This window comes from Pelodiscus sinensis, chromosome 2, assembly GCF_049634645.1.
Source record: "Pelodiscus sinensis isolate JC-2024 chromosome 2, ASM4963464v1, whole genome shotgun sequence".
In the NCBI taxonomy this organism is placed as follows: Eukaryota; Metazoa; Chordata; order Testudines; family Trionychidae; genus Pelodiscus; species Pelodiscus sinensis.
Genome location: NC_134712.1, coordinates 13892097 through 13910269, shown reverse-complemented (window position 1 = coordinate 13910269; position 18173 = coordinate 13892097). Strand labels below are relative to the sequence as shown.

Genomic DNA, 18173 nt, shown 5'->3' with positions numbered 1-18173 from the left:
TTTCTCTTTGTGATCTTGTCTGATATCTGTTTTGTGGGCATTAATCCTTTGGCGAAGTGTCTGAGATGTTTGTCCAATGTACATAGCAGACGGACACTTTCGGCACATGATAGCATAGATTATATTTCTGGATGCGCAGGAATATGTGTTCTTGATCTTATAACTCACTTGGTTAGGTCCAATAATGGTATCAGCAGAATGAATATGTGGACAAAGCTGGCAACGGGGTTTGTTGCAAGGGAAGATACCAGGGTTGGTATTAGTGTGGTATGTCCTGTGGTGGTTGGTAAGAATCATCTTGAGGTTAGGTGGTTGTCTATAGGAGACTATGGGTCTGTCTCCCAGAGCCTCTTTGAGTATGGTATCCTGTTCCAATATAGGCTGTAGTTTATTGATAATGTGTTGGACAGGTTTAAGTTGGGGGTTGTAGGTGATGACAAGTGGTGTTCTATTGTTGGTTTTCTTGGGTCTGTCTTGAAGTAGATGGTTTCTAGGTATTCGTCTGGCTCTTTCAATTTGCTTTTTTATTTCTCTGGGTGGGTAGTTGAGATTTATAAATGCTTGGTAGAGATCCTGCAGCTTCTGGTCTCTGTCAGTGGGATTAGAGCAGATGCGGTTGTATCGAAGGGCTTGGCTATAGACGATGGATCGCGTGGTGTGTTCTGGATGGGAGCTGGATGCATGTAGGTAACTGTATGAGTCCCACCCCATAACACAAGCCCTCATCCCCTAACATACCTCAATCTTTTTCCACCTCCAAAATAATGACCCTCATCCCCTTACCACTTATACCCCACACACTTCTCACCATAACACTTACCTCATCCCCCATTAATTTATACTCCAAACCACCCCCTCCCCACAGCACTGACCCAGAACCCCCACTGCCGCACGACACCCCTGCCCTCCCCATTCCCAGCACCCCCAACTTCCGCACGACACCCCCGCCCTCCCCGTTCCCAGCACCCCCCACAGCCGCACGACACCCCCGCCCTCCCCATTCCCAGCACCCCCCGCAGCCGCACGACACCGCTGCCCTCCCCGTTCCCAGCACCCCCCCCAGCCGCACGACACCGCTGCCCTCCCCGTTCCCAGCACCCCCCCCAGCCGCACGACACCCCTGCCCTCCCCGTTCCCAGCACCCCCCACAGCCGCACGACACCCCTGCCCTCCCCGTTCCCAGCACCCCCCACAGCCGCACGACACCCCTGCCCTCCCCGTTCCCAGAACCCCCCACAGCCGCACGACACCGCTGCCCTCCCCGTTCCCAGCACCCCCCACAGCCGCACGACACCGCTGCCCTCCCCGTTCCCAGCACCCCCCACAGCCGCACGACACCGCTGCCCTCCCCGTTCCCAGCACCCCCCACAGCCGCACGACACCGCTGCCCTCCCCGTTCCCAGCACCCCCCGCAGCCGCACGACACCCCTGCCCTCCCCGTTCCCAGCACCCCCCACAGCCGCACGACACCCCTGCCCTCCCCGTTCCCAGCACCCCCCGCAGCCGCACTACACCCCTGCCCTCCCCGTTCCCAGCACCCCCCACAGCCGCACGACACCCCTGCCCTCCCCGTTCCCAGCACCCCCCCCAGCCGCACGACACCCCTGCCCTCCCCGTTCCCAGCACCCCCCCCAGCCGCACGACACCGCTGCCCTCCCCGTTCCCAGCACCCCCCACAGCCGCACGACACCGCTGCCCTCCCCGTTCCCAGCACCCCCCACAGCCGCACGACACCCCTGCCCTCCCCATTCCCAGCACCCCCCACAGCCGCACGACACCCCTGCCCTCCCCATTCCCAGCACCCCCCACAGCCGCACGACACCGCTGCCCTCCCCGTTCCCAGCACCCCCCACAGCCGCACGACACCCCTGCCCTCCCCGTTCCCAGCACCCCCCACAGCCGCACGACACCCCTGCCCTCCCCGTTCCCAGCACCCCCCACAGCCGCACGACACCCCTGCCCTCCCCGTTCCCAGCACCCCCCACAGCCGCACGACACCCCTGCCCTCCCCGTTCCCAGCACCCCCCACAGCCGCACGACACCGCTGCCCTCCCCGTTCCCAGCACCCCCCCTGCCGCACGACACCCCTGCCCTCCCCGTTCCCAGCACCCCCCACAGCCGCACGACACCCCTGCCCTCCCCATTCCCAGCACCCCCACAGCCGCACGACACCCCCGCCCTCCCCATTCCCAGCACCCCCCACAGCCGCATGACACCCCTGCCCTCCCCGTTCCCAGCACCCCCCACAGCCGCATTACACCCCTGCCCCGCCCACCCCTCTTATTCCCATAACTCCCTCCCAAACACCAAACCCGCCCCCTCCCTTCCCAGGATTCCACTTCCGGTGCTCCGCCCCCCCGCCGCAAAGCGGATGTCACGCGGCGCGGCAGCTCCCCGGTCACGTGAGGGGTCCGATGGAGGCGCCCGGCTCCGACTCGGCTGGTCGCAGGGAGGTGACGCATCGGCTGGGCGCTGGGGCGCGAGGGGCGGGGCGCGGCGCTGGGAGAGGGCGACGATGGGGCTGTGAGGGAGGCGCACCCCGCAGCGAGCTGCTCACCCCCCGGGCCCGGTCGGAGCGGGAGGCGCCGCGGCCTGCGGAGCCGGCTGGGCTTGCGGCTCGGGCGCCGGGCCGGGATCGGGCGCCAGGCCCAGCGGCTGCCGTGGGAGGCGGAGAAGGCGGTAAGCAGAGCGGGGTGCAGGGGGCTCGAGCCGGCCCCGGGCCTCTCTTCCCCCCCCCCCCCCCGGGGCCCCGGGTGCGCCCCGCCCCCCTGCCCCTGCGCGGAGGCTTCCTCCACCGGGCCTGCGATTTCAAACCTCCCCTTGCCCCCCAAGTGGCTGATGCCTGGGGGCTCCTCCCCGCCTCCGCCAGGGACTCCGGGCTCCCCTTCTCCTCCCCAGAGACATGGAGCGGTCCAGGGCTTGGGCCTCCCCTGTGTCCCCCCCGCCAGCCCAGACAGTCCTAGGGGCCCAGGGCTGGGCGATCTTCCTCACCCTCCCACCACCCAGACACAACAGAGCAGGGCTGGTGGCTTCCCTCGCATTCCTCCCTCAGTCCACATAAAGAGAGTGGCCCCCCTCTTGAGACTCTCCCTCCCACCTCGCACACGGACCAGAACAGGGCTTGGATGTTACTCACAAAACAGACCAGCCTAAGCCCTTGGGAGGAAGATCTTACCTTGTCAAATTAAAATAACTTGTGCTTTTGGATGAAATGTTCTTAGCTACCCTGGAAGCACATACAATGCAATATTTTTTTATAGAGATTGTAGGGAAATCAATATTTTTTATGTATTGCCTTTTTATTGTGGTTGCTTAGTACGCTTCTGTAGTGGTCATTCTTTCCTCTGTATAGACTGTCCCTTTCCCCTCTTGATTGTATGACTTTTCATGCAGTAACTGGGCAGGGGGAACTTAGGGAAGTGTGATTATGAAATTACTAGAACTGATCATGAATTATGGCCAAATATATTATTAGAGCAAATTTTCATTTCTTTTTTAAAGTAAACGATTGCAGATTGATGGTGTACTTGTTTGTGGGTGTGTGTGGGGGAGGGGGGAAATAAGCACAACGATCTAAACATTTCCAATTTTAGTGCATTATTAGATCTTCCAGTGATAAGTGCTATTATTTATTATAGATCTCTCTTCGTGTGGGTAAAATATATACTTTTGGAATGCTAATTGTACTTTTAAACAACAGTGCTTTCTGCTTTGTAATATAAAAACATTTTTCTCCAAAGATAGGGGGATAAAGGAAATAGAAGTTACCAGGATGAGTAAAAAGCCTCCAAGTCGTCCAGGGATCACGTTCGAGATTGGTGCTCGTTTGGAAGCACTGGACTACTTACAAAAATGGTAAGGAAGACATACGATGCTTAATTAGGCAAAAATACCATGAGCCATCTGAAGCTTCATTTTTTGGGGGTTTGTATTAAAAAATAACATATCTTAATTCAGTCCATATACTAATTTGGTGAATAGTCTTATTTTTAAAACATCAACTGAAGTGATTATAGAATGTTAGGAAATCATCTCGCCAAACATTAAATTGAAAGTCATGAAAGAAACTAATATTTTAATCTGGCATTTCCAGATGTTAGATTATTCTCTTTGGCACTGGTATGTGTTTATTATAACAGTCTGTCTGCTAAAATATTTGTTAACTATGATATTAAATGAAAAACTTATTCAGAATACTCTGGCATACAGAGTCACATGCTAGATGGTTAAGTGTATTCTTGTGTAACTGAAGTAATAACTCAAGGATCCAGTTTTGTTTTAAGGTGTAAGGAGATTTCACAAATTTGAGAACTTGATATAGTATTCATTAATAAAAGTTTCCACGCATTACAATTAATTCTTATTGTAAGGTAAGTACGTTTAACAGTGCGCGTGGGAGCGGGGAAATGGAAGCACCAATCTTGTGACTTGGCCAGGTCACACACCAATTGTGTTAGAGCTAGGATTTGAAGTAAGATAGATTGGAAGGGCAAGTCAGCAACACTAATATGGACACTGTTTAACACTTATTTAAAATGCTGTATCGATTACTTTAGTGCTATTATGATGATGCTCTAAGCTAGTGGGAGAGATTTTCTCCTGTTGGCTTAATCACTGCTTCTTGCAGAGGTGAATTATTATATCCGCTGGAGAAGTTCTCATTGACAGTGGTAGCTACACCAGTGCTTAGGTTGGTATAATGATGTTGCTCAGGGATGTGGATTATTCACACTCCCTGAGCAATGCAGTCATACCAAAGTAATTCTGTAGTGTAGATTAGGGTTTAGTCTTCCAGTAACTGTTTACTTGGAGTAAAATCAGACAATCCAATTTTAGTAATGCAACCTGGTTTGGAAGTACGGTCTCAGTAATCAGTTTGAAGGAAATGTTGCTATAATGGATCAGACCTATAGTCTGTCTTGTCTTGTCTTCTGTCTCCAACATTGGTTATTGCTCACAGCTTCAGAAGATGTTTATTCTTCACATCTATCAGTTAATAAGTGGGGGATGCTATCAGTCATGTAGATCAGTATCCCTTTCACATTTTCATTCTTTCTGATAGAAAGTGTCTAATCTTGTTGCTCTCAATAATAATGGATCCTGGGGTGGAGAGCCTGGGGCCGGATGCTGCCCCTGGCTTGCCTGGATCTGGCCTCCGAGGCTTGGGACTCCTCCCCCCAATCCCCAGCATTGGGGAGCCCAAGCTAGCACTCCAGCCTCCCCCCTCCTGCTGCCTCCCATGGAGCTGGAGCATTCAAAATCTACTAGCCTGGGCCTTCCTAGGCCCTGGTGTGCAAGGGGAATATGGGGAGTGTCATTCTCCTTCTTAGTCAAGGGCCGTGTCAATGAGGATTTTTTTGCTTCTTTCGTGTGTGCTGCCCCCGACTGATTTTTCTGTGCATTAGTGGCCCCTGACCCTGAAAGGATTCCCCATCCTTGCTAAATGCCATTGAGTTCCACAGGCTAAATTATATAGATACTCATGTAGTATTTACTCTATAGACAAAGAGGGTTTACATTTCCAGGGCTGTCAAATTGGCACATTTTACCAGCAGTACTTTGTTCAAACAAATCCTTTTCTTAGAAATTTTCACTGTGTCAAAAAGAAATAGAACTGATCTTTGAACCACATTCAATGCCATATTGTAAAAAAGGTTGAGATTGTGAAAGTAACAAATCTTACTATACTTTAAAAAGGCTTTTCCTGTGAGATGACAGAGTGACGTCCTGCATCACTTTGCGTCCTGCAGCCCCTCCCTCCACCCTCAGCCGTGTGGCCTCTCCTTTCCCCATGCTCCATGGGAGCCACGAGGCATGCGGCCTCCCCCATGCTTCAACCTGCCCCTGTGAGTCCTGGGGTTGCAGGAGCTTGCGAGCTGCGTGGCTCCTGGGACATGTGGCTCTGAAAAGAGACTGCCCTGCTTTGTCACCCACCCATCCCCCGCCATGATCCCCTGTTGGCTTAGTTTATATAAATAAGTGTAAAATTTTTATAACAACGCTACACAGAGGAACAGGAGTTAATATTTGTTGGTTCTCGGTTCGGTAAAATAGCGGGAGTCCCAGAGGCTTAAGGCCAAATACCCAGTGAAAAATACCGAATGATGGCAAGACTACAAGTTTTATCAAAGATGGAATGATTTATTAAACTGAACAACTTAAAAGAGCAATTACACAATATTTGCTACAGAACAATTGAACCACAACAATTTTTAAAATTTTACCTAAGTTACAGCTAAGTTAAATATATACACATTTCAAAAACTATTTAAACACACTGAACGCTGACAAATGACAAAGGTAAAAGTTGCAACTGAGCGATATATTTTCTAACCTGTCTCTTTTAAACCACTTAACAAACAGTGAGGGTAAATTAAATACTTACAAACCCAGCAACGACAACAGCACAAAGACATACAAGGAATCGGAGCATGCTCGAGATTCATACAGCCCTTTTTGTATTCGGTGGGTGGGAGGTGGCCTCCAGGTGATCAGTCCTAAGCCAGACTCAGATTCTGTCTTCCAGCATTCGGGAGTCCTCCCCAGCTTAAGGCTCAGGGGTTTTTATGTTATTGATGCTTTCCTATTACCATATTTGGTATTTTGTGCTCTGGGAGTGGCATGGGTGTGCTATGGGTGCGGTGTGATGCCCATATATGGTGTTGAGTGCTGGATTCTGACAAGCTCCATTTTATTGGTAGATAAGCCTTGTTGCTGTCCATGTGACGTGGTGAGGTTGCTGCGGTAGATCTCGGCTATGTGCGTGTGGCCTGGCCAAGAGAACCCAAACTTGACAATATTAAAAATGTGCATCTAAAATAGTGGAAATGGAAGAAGCATGTTCTTTCGTTTGAAGAAAAATATTTTTTTATCAATAACCAGGGAGCATGTTATAGACAATTTGTCCTTCTGAGAAGACTGACCCACCCTAAGATATAGTTTATTTTAATTGTCTATATGGGTTCCACCTAATTTGCTCAGCTGTCACTATAGGGGCCCTTTCAAATGTGCCTGTTTTCCAACTAAAATGCATCCATTTCTGTTATATATAGAGAAATTGAACATACTCGAAAAAAATTATACAATTTACACAAATCCTGTTTCTGCTGCATTTAGGTCTAACAACTTTTCTTGAGGTGCAAAAAACCATGTCAGATTAGGGTTCAATTAAAATTGTTCTGTTTTATCATCACTCAGTTGCTCAAAATAGATTTAGCATCCTTTGAATTTATAAATATGTTTTTAGCCTTACATCTGTTTTTAAATTGATCCAACTTTAACTACAAGTGGGCTTTTTTAAAATTTAGGGTGATACCAATGTTGGTTTTTAAACATTTTCATATTTGCTGGAAATTATGGGGTGTATTTCGGACACTGGGTGAGATTAAGTTCTCAAGGAACATTTTTCTTTGCTTATGTATATATTTTCATTGGGCAATGTGTGTACAGTGGAATCAACCTTTTCCAACATTTACCAGGATAATCTAATGTTTGTGAGCTGCCTAATAATAGTAGGTGTAAATTTTAATTTAAAAAATTGAAATTTCTAGGAAAGTTTCTCCACCTGCTTTTGAGGGTTTCTATGTCAGATCTTAAGTTTTTATCAGTCAGAATGGATTATTTACAGCTCATCTCATGAAATGTTCTTTGTTTTGTTGGATAAGGCCATTAATTTCATGAAGTATTGTAGGCCTTGTCTACTGAGTTATGTTTCCATGATTGTAATGAACAATTACTGTTTTACAACTGTGATATGCTTAGGTGATTGACAGTCAACTTGGGACTCTTGGGGGAAGCTTTATCCACTATGGACAAGGAAGTCAGTGAGCATATTTAAACATGGGTATTGTTTGTATGGTTTCACCATTTTGTAGCCATAGCTACAGTAGTTTCTATGTAACTGAGTACCTTTTCTTCATGATAAAGTTGTGACACAAGGCAGTTTTCTGAACAAGCTACATTCTCACATTTTGTTCTGTTTTAAACTCAACTAAATTGGTTGTAAATTCAACTGTATCCAAAGTCCACTTGAGTATTTGGTAACAAGTAATTAAACAGTCTGGGAAGGTTTAATAATTGAAATATTAAGAACAAAACAGATAGGTAAATTGATTTAAATAAAGGAATGAGTGTATAAATTGAATGCTTAAAAAGTTAAGTGCACATTGGGTTTGAGGTTTTTAAAAAGTCCTCCTTTGGTTCTGCTTTTGTATTTTACAGTGTCCATTCAGGACCTGAATTTGTAGGTATTAAATGTTTACGGGATCAGGCCTTAAACAGAAAGCTTTTTGGCATAGGGGACGTGGCTTAGAAATGGGTGCTATAAAATTAATGTGACTTCCTCTTCCTTTCTGTTCTTTTTTTATGATCCTGTGGACTCGTTATTTCTCCCATGAACAATTTGCTAATGCCTGATCTCTCTCTCTCCTGTCTGTCTGTATCATATCTCATCTCGTACTAAGATTGAATGTTCCTTGGACAGAGACTACCTGTTTTCTGTGTTTGTACGGAGCCCATCACGGGGGAATCCTGGTGCATTACTAGATCTTGTGTGTGTTATGATAATACAAATAATAATGACAGAATACAAATTCAGGAAAAGTGGGTAGTGAAGGAAACACAGAAAAGGGTCAGTTGGTCTAGGCAGTAGATGCCAGGCAGAAAAAGCTTGTCAGTGTGCACCTGTTATAGAAGACTGCTATCTTTTGTGAATAGAACTGACTGAAGGGCCTAGACCCTGTGCTGATTTTTATCTCCTCACACAGTAGAAGTCTAAAGTTTTAAACCAGCTGCTTCTGCTGGCTCTCCCGCTCAGGGGGAGAGTGGGGAAGCAGCCGTGCATGAGGGGTGGGGGTGGGAGGTGCTTCCAGCCCTTTCCCCTGCATGTGGGGCTCCTGACTGCTGCTGCTGCCGCCGACCGCCTGTGCATTGGGTGTGGGGAGGGCTGGCAGCAGGAGCCGCCAGCCCCATGCACAAGAGATAGGGGACAGTGTGATGGCTTCTGCCCTGTGCGTGGGCAGCCAAATCCCGACTCCCCATGGGGTTGAAGCAGCCCTTTGCCTGTTGCTCCTGGGTAACTGGTAAGCATCTCCTGGTAAGGTTAATGGGTTACCTGTTCACATCCCTAACCTGAACTGCTGAAGTTGGAGGTTCTGGAAAGTCACAGAATCTGTCATCAAGGTTACAGATGCTTATTGGATAGTCAACTAGTCGCTTACATCCCTAGGTTGGAGGGAACAGATTCTCTTCCCAGGAGAGTCTGAAGGTGGCTTGCTGTTGCATACAAGGCTCACTGGCCAGGGTCAGATATCTGGACTGATCACTCTGGATCCATGGCTTTGGGTGAGACTAAGTCCTGTTGAAATAGAATTTGTCCATGCCCCTTCCCCATGTTTGGCCTATTTTTATTTGGATCCTGGACGGCATTGGGGTCAATTCTATTGGTTGGTTTCTATTCTCTCATGCTTGGTCAGACAGTGCATTTCATCACGGGGCATTTCCATTTTATATGCCTGAGTTGCCCAAGGTGATATGTTGCTGATCCTTCGTAGGAGGGCAGTAGTGGTGGTCCCTTGAAAGTCTGGGACTTCGGGGGCCATATTGTGGGGAAAGTTTTGGTTGCTTGAGGGAGACCAGTATTGTGAGCCTTGCTGAACTGGTGTATTATCACTTACTGCCATTGTAAGTGTGGCTGGCCCTCAGGTAGACTGCCCTTCTAACTTCTTGCATTGGGGGAACCAGTACTCGACACAGTGTTCCAGAGGTTGTCAGACCAGTGCCAAATAGAGAAGCAAAATAATCTTTCTAGTCCTACTCAAGATTTTCCTGTTCAGACATGCAAGGATTGCATTCGTTCTTTTGGCCACATTGGCCTACTGGAGTGATGTTGAGCTGATGACATTATCATCCCCCAAGTGTTTTTCAGACACTGCTTCCAAGGAAGGGGTCCCCCATCCTGTAAGAATGGCCTACATTCTTTGTTCCTAGATGTACACATTTAGCCATATTAAAAAAAATTTTTGCTCGCCTCAACCCAGTTGCTCAAGCAATCCAGATTGCTCTGTATCAGTGGCCTGTCCTCTTCGCTATTTACCACTCCCCTATTTGTACTGTCTGCAAACTTTATCAGTGAATACTTTTTCCTCCAGATTGATAAAAATTATAAATAGTGTAGCGCTCAGAACCAATCCCTTTGGAACCCCATCCCAGTAGAAAATACACCCACTCAGTGAAGATTCCCCATTTACAATTATATTTTGAGTTCCATCCGGTAGCCAGTTTTTAATCCATTTAATGGGTGCCATGTCAATTTTATATAGTTTTAGTTTTTTAATCATAATGTCATGTGAGCCATTTTAGGATTAGTGAATGCTGTTTCCAGTACTTGCTAAGTTTGCAACCTGTTGAGTTAAGTAGTGAAAGCTACCAAATATATTTGTCATTCAAAAACAAAAACATTATCATGTGTTACCAAACACAAATAGATTGTTTTCATGCAAAAACTTAAAGAAAATGTTTGTTGATCGTTTCAGAACTTCTTTTTTCTTATTATGATGTCTTTTCCATTTGTGCTGCGGTAGAACTTTTTGGTAAATCTGTTTCAAACTCAATCTGATTAATTTAAAAATAAATATTTAGTCAGATGGAAGTTGTTACAACACTTCTGTCATTGAACATCAAGATATAGCCAAGATAATCACAAATGTGTTTTTTTAACTTCAATTTAATACTCTAGAACACTTATTTGCAGTGTTGGGTTTGAAGAAATTTCTTCATGTTATTTTTATTATTAATGCTTTTAAATGAAATGGAAGCTAACATGGATCTTATTGACAATGAGAAGATTTACCTGACGTTGCTCAGGTCCTTAACTCAAATAGTATTGTTTTTCTTCATTTAAATCATTGTTCTGTGGTGGAGCAGGGGGTGAGGGTTTTATCATGCAGACTGCCCCAGAGAGAGAGGACTACCCCAGCCCTTTCTCACCACAGCAGTTTGGGAACAGGTGAGACAGGGTTGTCCATGGCTGCTGCAACTACAGTAGGTAAAGCTGGAGGAGGGGTTCATGTGCCCCAGTCTCCCACACAAACTCTCTGAAATAAATAGTAGATATCTGTCCGTTTCTCCACCCCAGCCCTCTGCGATTATAGCTGCCTCATCTCTGGCCTCGTGCTGCCCCCCTGTGGTCATTCTGCAGTGTAACTGTTCCTCCTATCAGACTCCTCCCTTTCCATTTTAAGAAAAAATCAAATTCCAGGCACATCCCCTTTTCCTGGCATAACCAAACCTTTGCCTGGTTTTAAGTTGTTATAAGAGGAAGCTGCATATCAAATGTGGTCGTCCTAGCTCTCACCATTTAGGTGGAGTTCTTGAACAGATGGACTCAAAGATGGATGGATGAACATGCAGACAGGCGATGTTTCTAAAATATATAGTAGATATGTTCTGTGAATCATCAAAACTTTTCAGCACAGCTCTTGGTAGAATGTTAATTGCTTGAAAACCAACAGAGGGAACTACTGTAAGGTTTCACAGTAACTTTTGGACCTGGGAACCATATTGAGATATTAAGAAGTGAGCTATCCAATCAAGAGAAAAAAGTGGTTGCAATGGTAACACTTCTGTATGCTCAATTTTTTTTAACAGATTGCAAAGGCAACGCTTTTCCTGCTTTGCAGTGGTGCATTTTGGCATGCTACTTTACTTACTAACAACCACTGTTCAAAGAATCCCAAGCTTGAAGATCTAGGGTCTAAAATGTTACTGTTTGTAGTAGGGATGCAAGTGAATAGTTGGCTGGAGTATCGACTCCTCGCTCCCCTCCCTCCTTGCTGCCTCTTAAAAGCCCTTTTGCCCCAGTACTGTCTTTGCGGTGCTGCCTGCCTCCCACTTTGCTGCAGCAGGGTTGGGATAGAGGAGGCTGCTCTAGCGGCAGCCCCTGTTTGTGGGGTCCCAGCAGGGAGTGGGGCTTCCCCATGGAGAGGGGCTGCTGCTGCCAAGCAGCCCCTGTTCACAGTGAATAGGACTGGCAGCTGTGAACAGGGGCTGCAGGACTCAGTATAAGCTGGGACCGAGCAGTCCTGGCTTGTGCTGGTTCGGTACAGTGCATCTCTGCATTTTAAAATGCAGAGCTGCAGGGTGGCTGGCTCCCAGAGCTGGCATGAACTGGAACTTGGCTCAGTTCTGGCTCGAGCCAGCTCCTGGAGTTACCCTCTCTGTGGCTCTGCATAGTGTGGGGAGGGATAGCTCAGTGGTTTGAGCATTGGCCAGCTAAACCCGGGGTTGTGAGTTCAGTCCTTGAGGGGGTCTTTTAGGGATCTGGGACAAATCCATCAGGGATGGTTCTTGGTCCTCCTGTGAGGGCAGAGGACTGGATTTCATGACCTCTCAAGGTCCCTTCCAGTTCTGTGAGATAGGCATATCTCCGTATATTAGTTGTGTAGTCAATACAAATGTTATTGACTATACGATCAGTTAGATAAACTGCAATTTAACATCCTTAGTTTGTAGACTTCAGGCATATAGTCTTAAATAGTATATTCAATCATATTAATATCTTTGATCTTGTTTGCTGGATCCATTCAAAGTTATTCTTCATTGAATTTGGCAGCCAATCATTTAATAGACACTATGGCACAGTGGATTCATACAGTCCCATCTTTAAAGATTTGGATTTAATAATTTTTTCTTGTATTGTAACTCACTCTGGCCTGCCTACAAATTTGTTCTTGAGAAATATAGTTTAATGGAAAATAGCACTGTGTGTTTGTAAAGGTTTGGGATTGATCTTATAGATCCCACCTCCTATTGAGCCAGGTTTTACTCTTGCTGAATAACCTTCACTCCCTAGGTTAGTTCTGGCTGAGCTCTCCCACAGAATCCAGGGAACAATTTTCAGCAGGGTGTGTTTTATTTTTAAGCCTTCCTAACAAAACAAATCAAAACCTCATAGACTCTTCCCTCAAAATCTGTGCAGGTCAAGCACTTCTCCAAATCTCTCCCTCGCACCAGCAACCTAAAACTTTGTGGCTGTTACCCCAGAGCCTCAGTAACAAAACACTTCACCTGGTCTCCCTTCTGTCCATTTGATTTCTGGAACAATTCCTCTCTGTTGTTGCTTCAGTAGCAGTCCATTGGGAGCATAGCCTTTGCTCCTTAGGTTTCTAGAGTATGTTGCAGTCATTCTCTCCCACCTCCTCCATTTCCTACTCTTGTCTTTGTAACAAAATGCAGGACAATGTAGCACTTTAAAGTGCTACATTGTCCTGCATTTTGCTTCAGCTACCCCAGACTAACACGGCTACATTTCTATCACTTGTCTTTGTAATAAACTTCTGCTTAAGTACCAGTTCTCTTCTCATGTGTAGCAGGAGAGGCTAATCAGCTAATTGCACTCCTCTGACCCAAGATAAATGGTTTCCCTTGCACCTTTGCATACTTACCCCTCACCTTTTGCATGGGCATTTTGGGACTCTTGCTGCCAAGTGTCCAGTCTTTTTCAGTTATTGAAAGGAAGTCTGCATTCCTATGATTCTTTACTGCCTGATAGTTCTATAGCCCTTTTGATTTCAAATAAAATTAAGTCTGAACATGTTACACAGGCATCTCATGATTTGGAGCACTTTAGTCAGGGCTTGAAGGACAGCTGCTAGGCTCTGAAGGTGAGTGGGCTTATATACCTATCTCACAGAGCTGGAAGGGACCTTGAGAGGTCATTGAGTCCAGTCTCCTGGCCTCACAGCTGGACCAAGTACCTTCCCTGACAGATTTGCCCCAGATCCCTAAATGGCCCCCTCAAGGCTTGAGCTCACAACCCTGGGTTTAGCAGGCCAATGTTCAAACCACTGAACTATTCCTCCCCAAGCTTGTCCTGACTTTAGAGCACCACAAAATCTCAGAAGACTTGGGCATAATGAAGGTGGGGCCATAACACTTGGTCCGTCAGCCTTTGTAAAGTGGCTGTAATCTATGCAACTCTCAATATTAACAGTTCCTGTACATCCTGAACTGTCAGGTTTTATGCCTTCTGGGCTTTGATATGCCTATGCAGATGTGGTTAGTCATCAAGGAAATTTGTTCCATTAAGGGGGAAGACCGCTATTATGTAAGCCTTTGGGAGGGTGTTTGTTTTTTCTGCTTATTAAGTAGCCCCTTCTCCAGGTGGCGCCACCTCAATCCCACTTTTGGCCAGTTTTGGGAGATGAGGCCCCAAATCCTCTTCTCCCTGCTTCAGGTGAATAAAGGGGCCTTCCTATACCTTGTAGGAATTTAACAGATTTGCAACTATAAAATGGCTCTTGTTTTCTCTGGTCTGGACAATACATTTTCTAATGAAATGGTTCTACTCAGTGGAGCACATGATTTGGGGCTTGTCATTTGGCCAGGAAGTTGCTGGGGAGGAATAGGGGCACTCCCATCTTCTGGCTCTCGCATCATCACTATATTGTCACATCAGGGACTGTTAGGCCTGAGAGAGGTTAGTTTGAACCAGTGACCCTTAAACTTTTCCCTCATTTTAATGAGACATTGGAAGACAGTGGTAAAGTGGGTGGAGTTTTCTTTCCAAGATTCTCTAATCAAGTTTAACATTCCTGAAGGCTGTTTCCCATCATGAAACTTGAAAGGGTAGAATCCTGTTGAAGTTTGTGATATCTGTCACACTGAATACAAAAGAGGAGAGCAGCTGGTGCCGGTCTTTGGTCTCTAGTCCCATAAATCTTTAACATAATCTTGAGGATCTTACTGAATTGCTCCACTAGGCCATCCATCTGGAGATGATAGATTGGGGTCTGGAGTGGTCATACTTTCAGTGGTGCCCAAACTTGTTGGAGCACCTGGGAGGTGAAATTTGTCCCGTGATCTGTGATGACTTCCAATAAAAGGGTAACCTGGGAAAAGACTTGGAGTAGCTATCACGCTGTGGTGGAGTCAGAGGTGTTCCATGGAGGAACTGCCTCTGGATATCAAATGGCATTGATCACAAGTACCAAAAGTGGCTGGGCCTATTATATCAATCTCTATCCTTTCAAAAGCAGCATAAGAGAGATCTATCCATAACCCTTTGAGGTTACTTTTTTGCAAATGGAACACGACGAAAATAAATTAGCTATCTCTTTATATATCCCAGGACAGAAGAATCAGGTCAACAGTCTGTCTTGGGTTTTCACCTTACCTAGGTGTCCAGTCTTGGGAAGAATATGAGTTAGCTATAGGGATTCCCGCTGCTTGGGCTTGGGTATTAGAAGTTGACATCTGGGTTCTTTAATTTGGGGCTTTCTCATGGAATCCAAAGCCGGGCATCTGGTGAGATTTGTGTTCTGAGGTCACCATTTTATTGGTGGTGCCATATTAGTTAAACCATTCTTAATGTTTCTGGTTGTTACAGTAAGCTGCCCCCATGTCAAATATGTAATAACTCAGAATGCTGTAATCTAAGATAGGAAGGGACTCTGGAGTGTGTGTGGATGGATCTCAAAAAAGTGTGCTGGCATTAGAAAAAGTTCAGAAAAGAGCAACTAAAATGATTAGGGGTTTGGAACAGGTCCCATATGAAGAAAGATTAAAAAGACTAGGACTTTTCAGCTTAGAAAAGAGGAGACTAAGGGGGGATATGATAGAGGTATGTAAAATAATGAGTGGTATGAAGAAAGTAAATAAGGAACATAAGAATGGCCGTACTGGGTCAGACCAAAGGTCCATCTAGCCCAATATCCTGTCTACCGACAGTGGTCAGCACCAGGTGCCCCAGAGACGGTGGATCGAAGACAATGATCAAGCGATTGGTCTCCTGACATCCCTCTTCAGCCTCTGACAAACAGAGGCCAACGACACCATTTTATCCCCTGGCTAATAGCCTTTTATGGATCTAACCTCCATGAAATTATCCAGCTTCTCTTTAAACTCTATTATAGTCCTAGCCTTCACAGCCTCCTCTGGCAAGGAGTTCCACAGGTTGACTACACGCTGTGTGAAGAAGAACTTTCTTTTATTAGTTTTAAACCTGCTACCCATTAATTTCATTTGGTGTCCTCTAGTATAGGGGACAGTGATCACAAAATAATAGAGTTCATGATCTAAGGAAAGGTAGAAGGGAGACCAGCACAATTGAGGTAATGGATTTCAGGAAGGCAGATTTTGATAAGCTCAGAGAACTTGTAGGTAAGGTCCCATGGGAAGGAAGACTGAAGGGAAAAACAACTGAGGAGAGTTGGAAGTATTTCAAAGGGACGTTGTTAAGGGCCCAAAAGCAAACAATTCCGCTGTGTAGGAAAGATAGAAAATATGGCAAAAGACCAGCTTGGCTTAACAAGGAGATCTTGCATGATCTCAAAATAAAAAAGGAGTCATATAAAAAATGGAAACTAGGACAACTAACAAAGGATGAATATAAGCAAGCAACCCGGGAATGCAGGGGCAAGATTAGAAAGGCAAAGGCACAAAATGAGATCAAACTAGCTACAGGCATAAAGGGAAACAAGAAGACCTTTTATAAATACATTAAAAGCAAGAGGAAGACCAAGGACAGGGTAGGCCCACTGCTCAGTGAGGAGGGAGAAGCAGTAACAGGAAACTTGGAAATGGCAGAGATGCTCAATGACTTCTTTGTTTCGGTCTTCACCGAGAAGTCTGGAAGAGTGCCTAACGTAGTGAATACAAGCAGAGAGAGGGTAAGTTTAGAAGATAGGCTACAGAAAGAACAAGTTAAAAATCACTTAGGAAAGTTAGATGTCAGCAAGTCACCAGGTCCTGATGAAATGCATCCCAGGATACTCAAGGAGCTGATAGAGGAGGTATCTGAGCCTTTAGCTATGATCTTTGAAAAATCATGGCAGACGGGAGATTCCAGAAGACTGGAAAAGGGCAAATATTGTACCCATCTATAAAAAGGGGAATAAGAACAACCCAGGAAACTACAGACTGGTCAGTTTAACGTCTGTCCCAGGGAAGATAATGGAGCAGGTAATTAAGGAAATCATATGCAAACACTTGGAAGGTAATAAAGTGATAGGGAATAGCCAGCATGGGTTTATGAAGAACAAGTCATGCCAAACTAATCTGATAGCTTTCTTTGATAAGATAACGAGCCTTGTGGATAAGGGAGAAGCGGTGGATGTCATATACCTAGACTTTAGTAAGGCATTTGATACGGTCTCGCATGATATTCTTATTGATAAACTAGGCAAATATAACTTAGATAGGGCCACGATAAGGTGGGTGCATAATTGGCTGGATAACCATAGTCAGAGCGTTGTTGTTAACGGTGCTAAATCCTGCTGGAAAGGGATAACAAGTGGAGTTCCTCAAGGGTCTGTTTTGGGACCCGTACTGTTCAATATCTTCATCAATGATGTAGATATTGGGATAGAGAGTACGCTTATTAAGTTTGCAGATGATACCAAACTGGGTGGGGTTGCAACTTCTTTGGAGGATAGGGACATAATTCAAAATGACCTTAGAAAGTTAGAGAAATGGTCAGAGGTAAACAGGATGAGGTTTAATAAAGAGAAATGCAAAGTGCTCCACTTAGGAAGGAACAATCAGTTCCATACATACAAGATGGGAAGCGACTGTCTAGGAAGGAGCATGGCGGAAAGGGATCTAGGGGTCATAGTGGACCACAAGTTGAATATGAGTCAACAGTGTGATGCTGTTGCAAAAAAAGCAAATATAATTCTAGGTTGTATCAACAGGTGTGTTGTAAGCAAAACTCGTGAAGTCATTCTGCCACTCTACTCTGCACTAGTTAGGCCTCAGCTGGAGTACTGTGTCCAGTTCTGGGCGCCACATTTCAAGAAAGATGTGGAGAAATTGGAAAGGGTACAGAAAAGAGCGACAAGAATGATTAAAGGTTTAGAGAACATGACCTATGAAGCCAGGCTTCATGAACTGGGCTTGTTTAGTTTGGAAAAAAGAAGATTATGGGGGGACATGATAGCGGTTTTCAAATATCTAAAAGGGTGTCACAAGGAGGAAGGAGAAAATTTGTTCCTCTTGGTTTCTGAGGACAGGACAAGGAGTAATGGGCTTAAAGTGCAGCAGGGGAGGTTTAGATTGGACATTAGGAAAAAATTCCTAACTGTCAGGGTGGTCAAATATTGGAATAAATTGCCAAGGGAGGTGGTGGAATCTCCCTCTCTGGAGATATTTAAGAACAGGTTAGATAGACATCTGTC

General features: G+C 45.8%; 1 protein-coding gene across 15 annotated transcripts in view; it reads left to right on the top strand.

Moving 5' to 3' along the window:
* PHF20L1 (PHD finger protein 20 like 1) overlaps nucleotides 1-18173 on the top strand; it is a 100295-nt gene that overhangs the window by 9588 nt on the left and 72534 nt on the right. For 3 of the 15 annotated variants that reach the window (XM_075920107.1, XM_075920104.1, XM_075920117.1), the window contains exons 1-2: nucleotides 2386-2679; nucleotides 3741-3855. In XM_075920107.1, coding sequence (XP_075776222.1) covers nucleotides 2415-2679; nucleotides 3741-3855 — 380 coding nt within the window. In that variant the 5' untranslated portion in view covers nucleotides 2386-2414. Of the gene's footprint in view, nucleotides 1-2381; nucleotides 2680-3740; nucleotides 3856-18173 lie in introns of those variants that run through there. The other 12 variants (XM_075920111.1, XM_075920110.1, XM_075920106.1 and 9 more) reach the window with 7 other exon arrangements.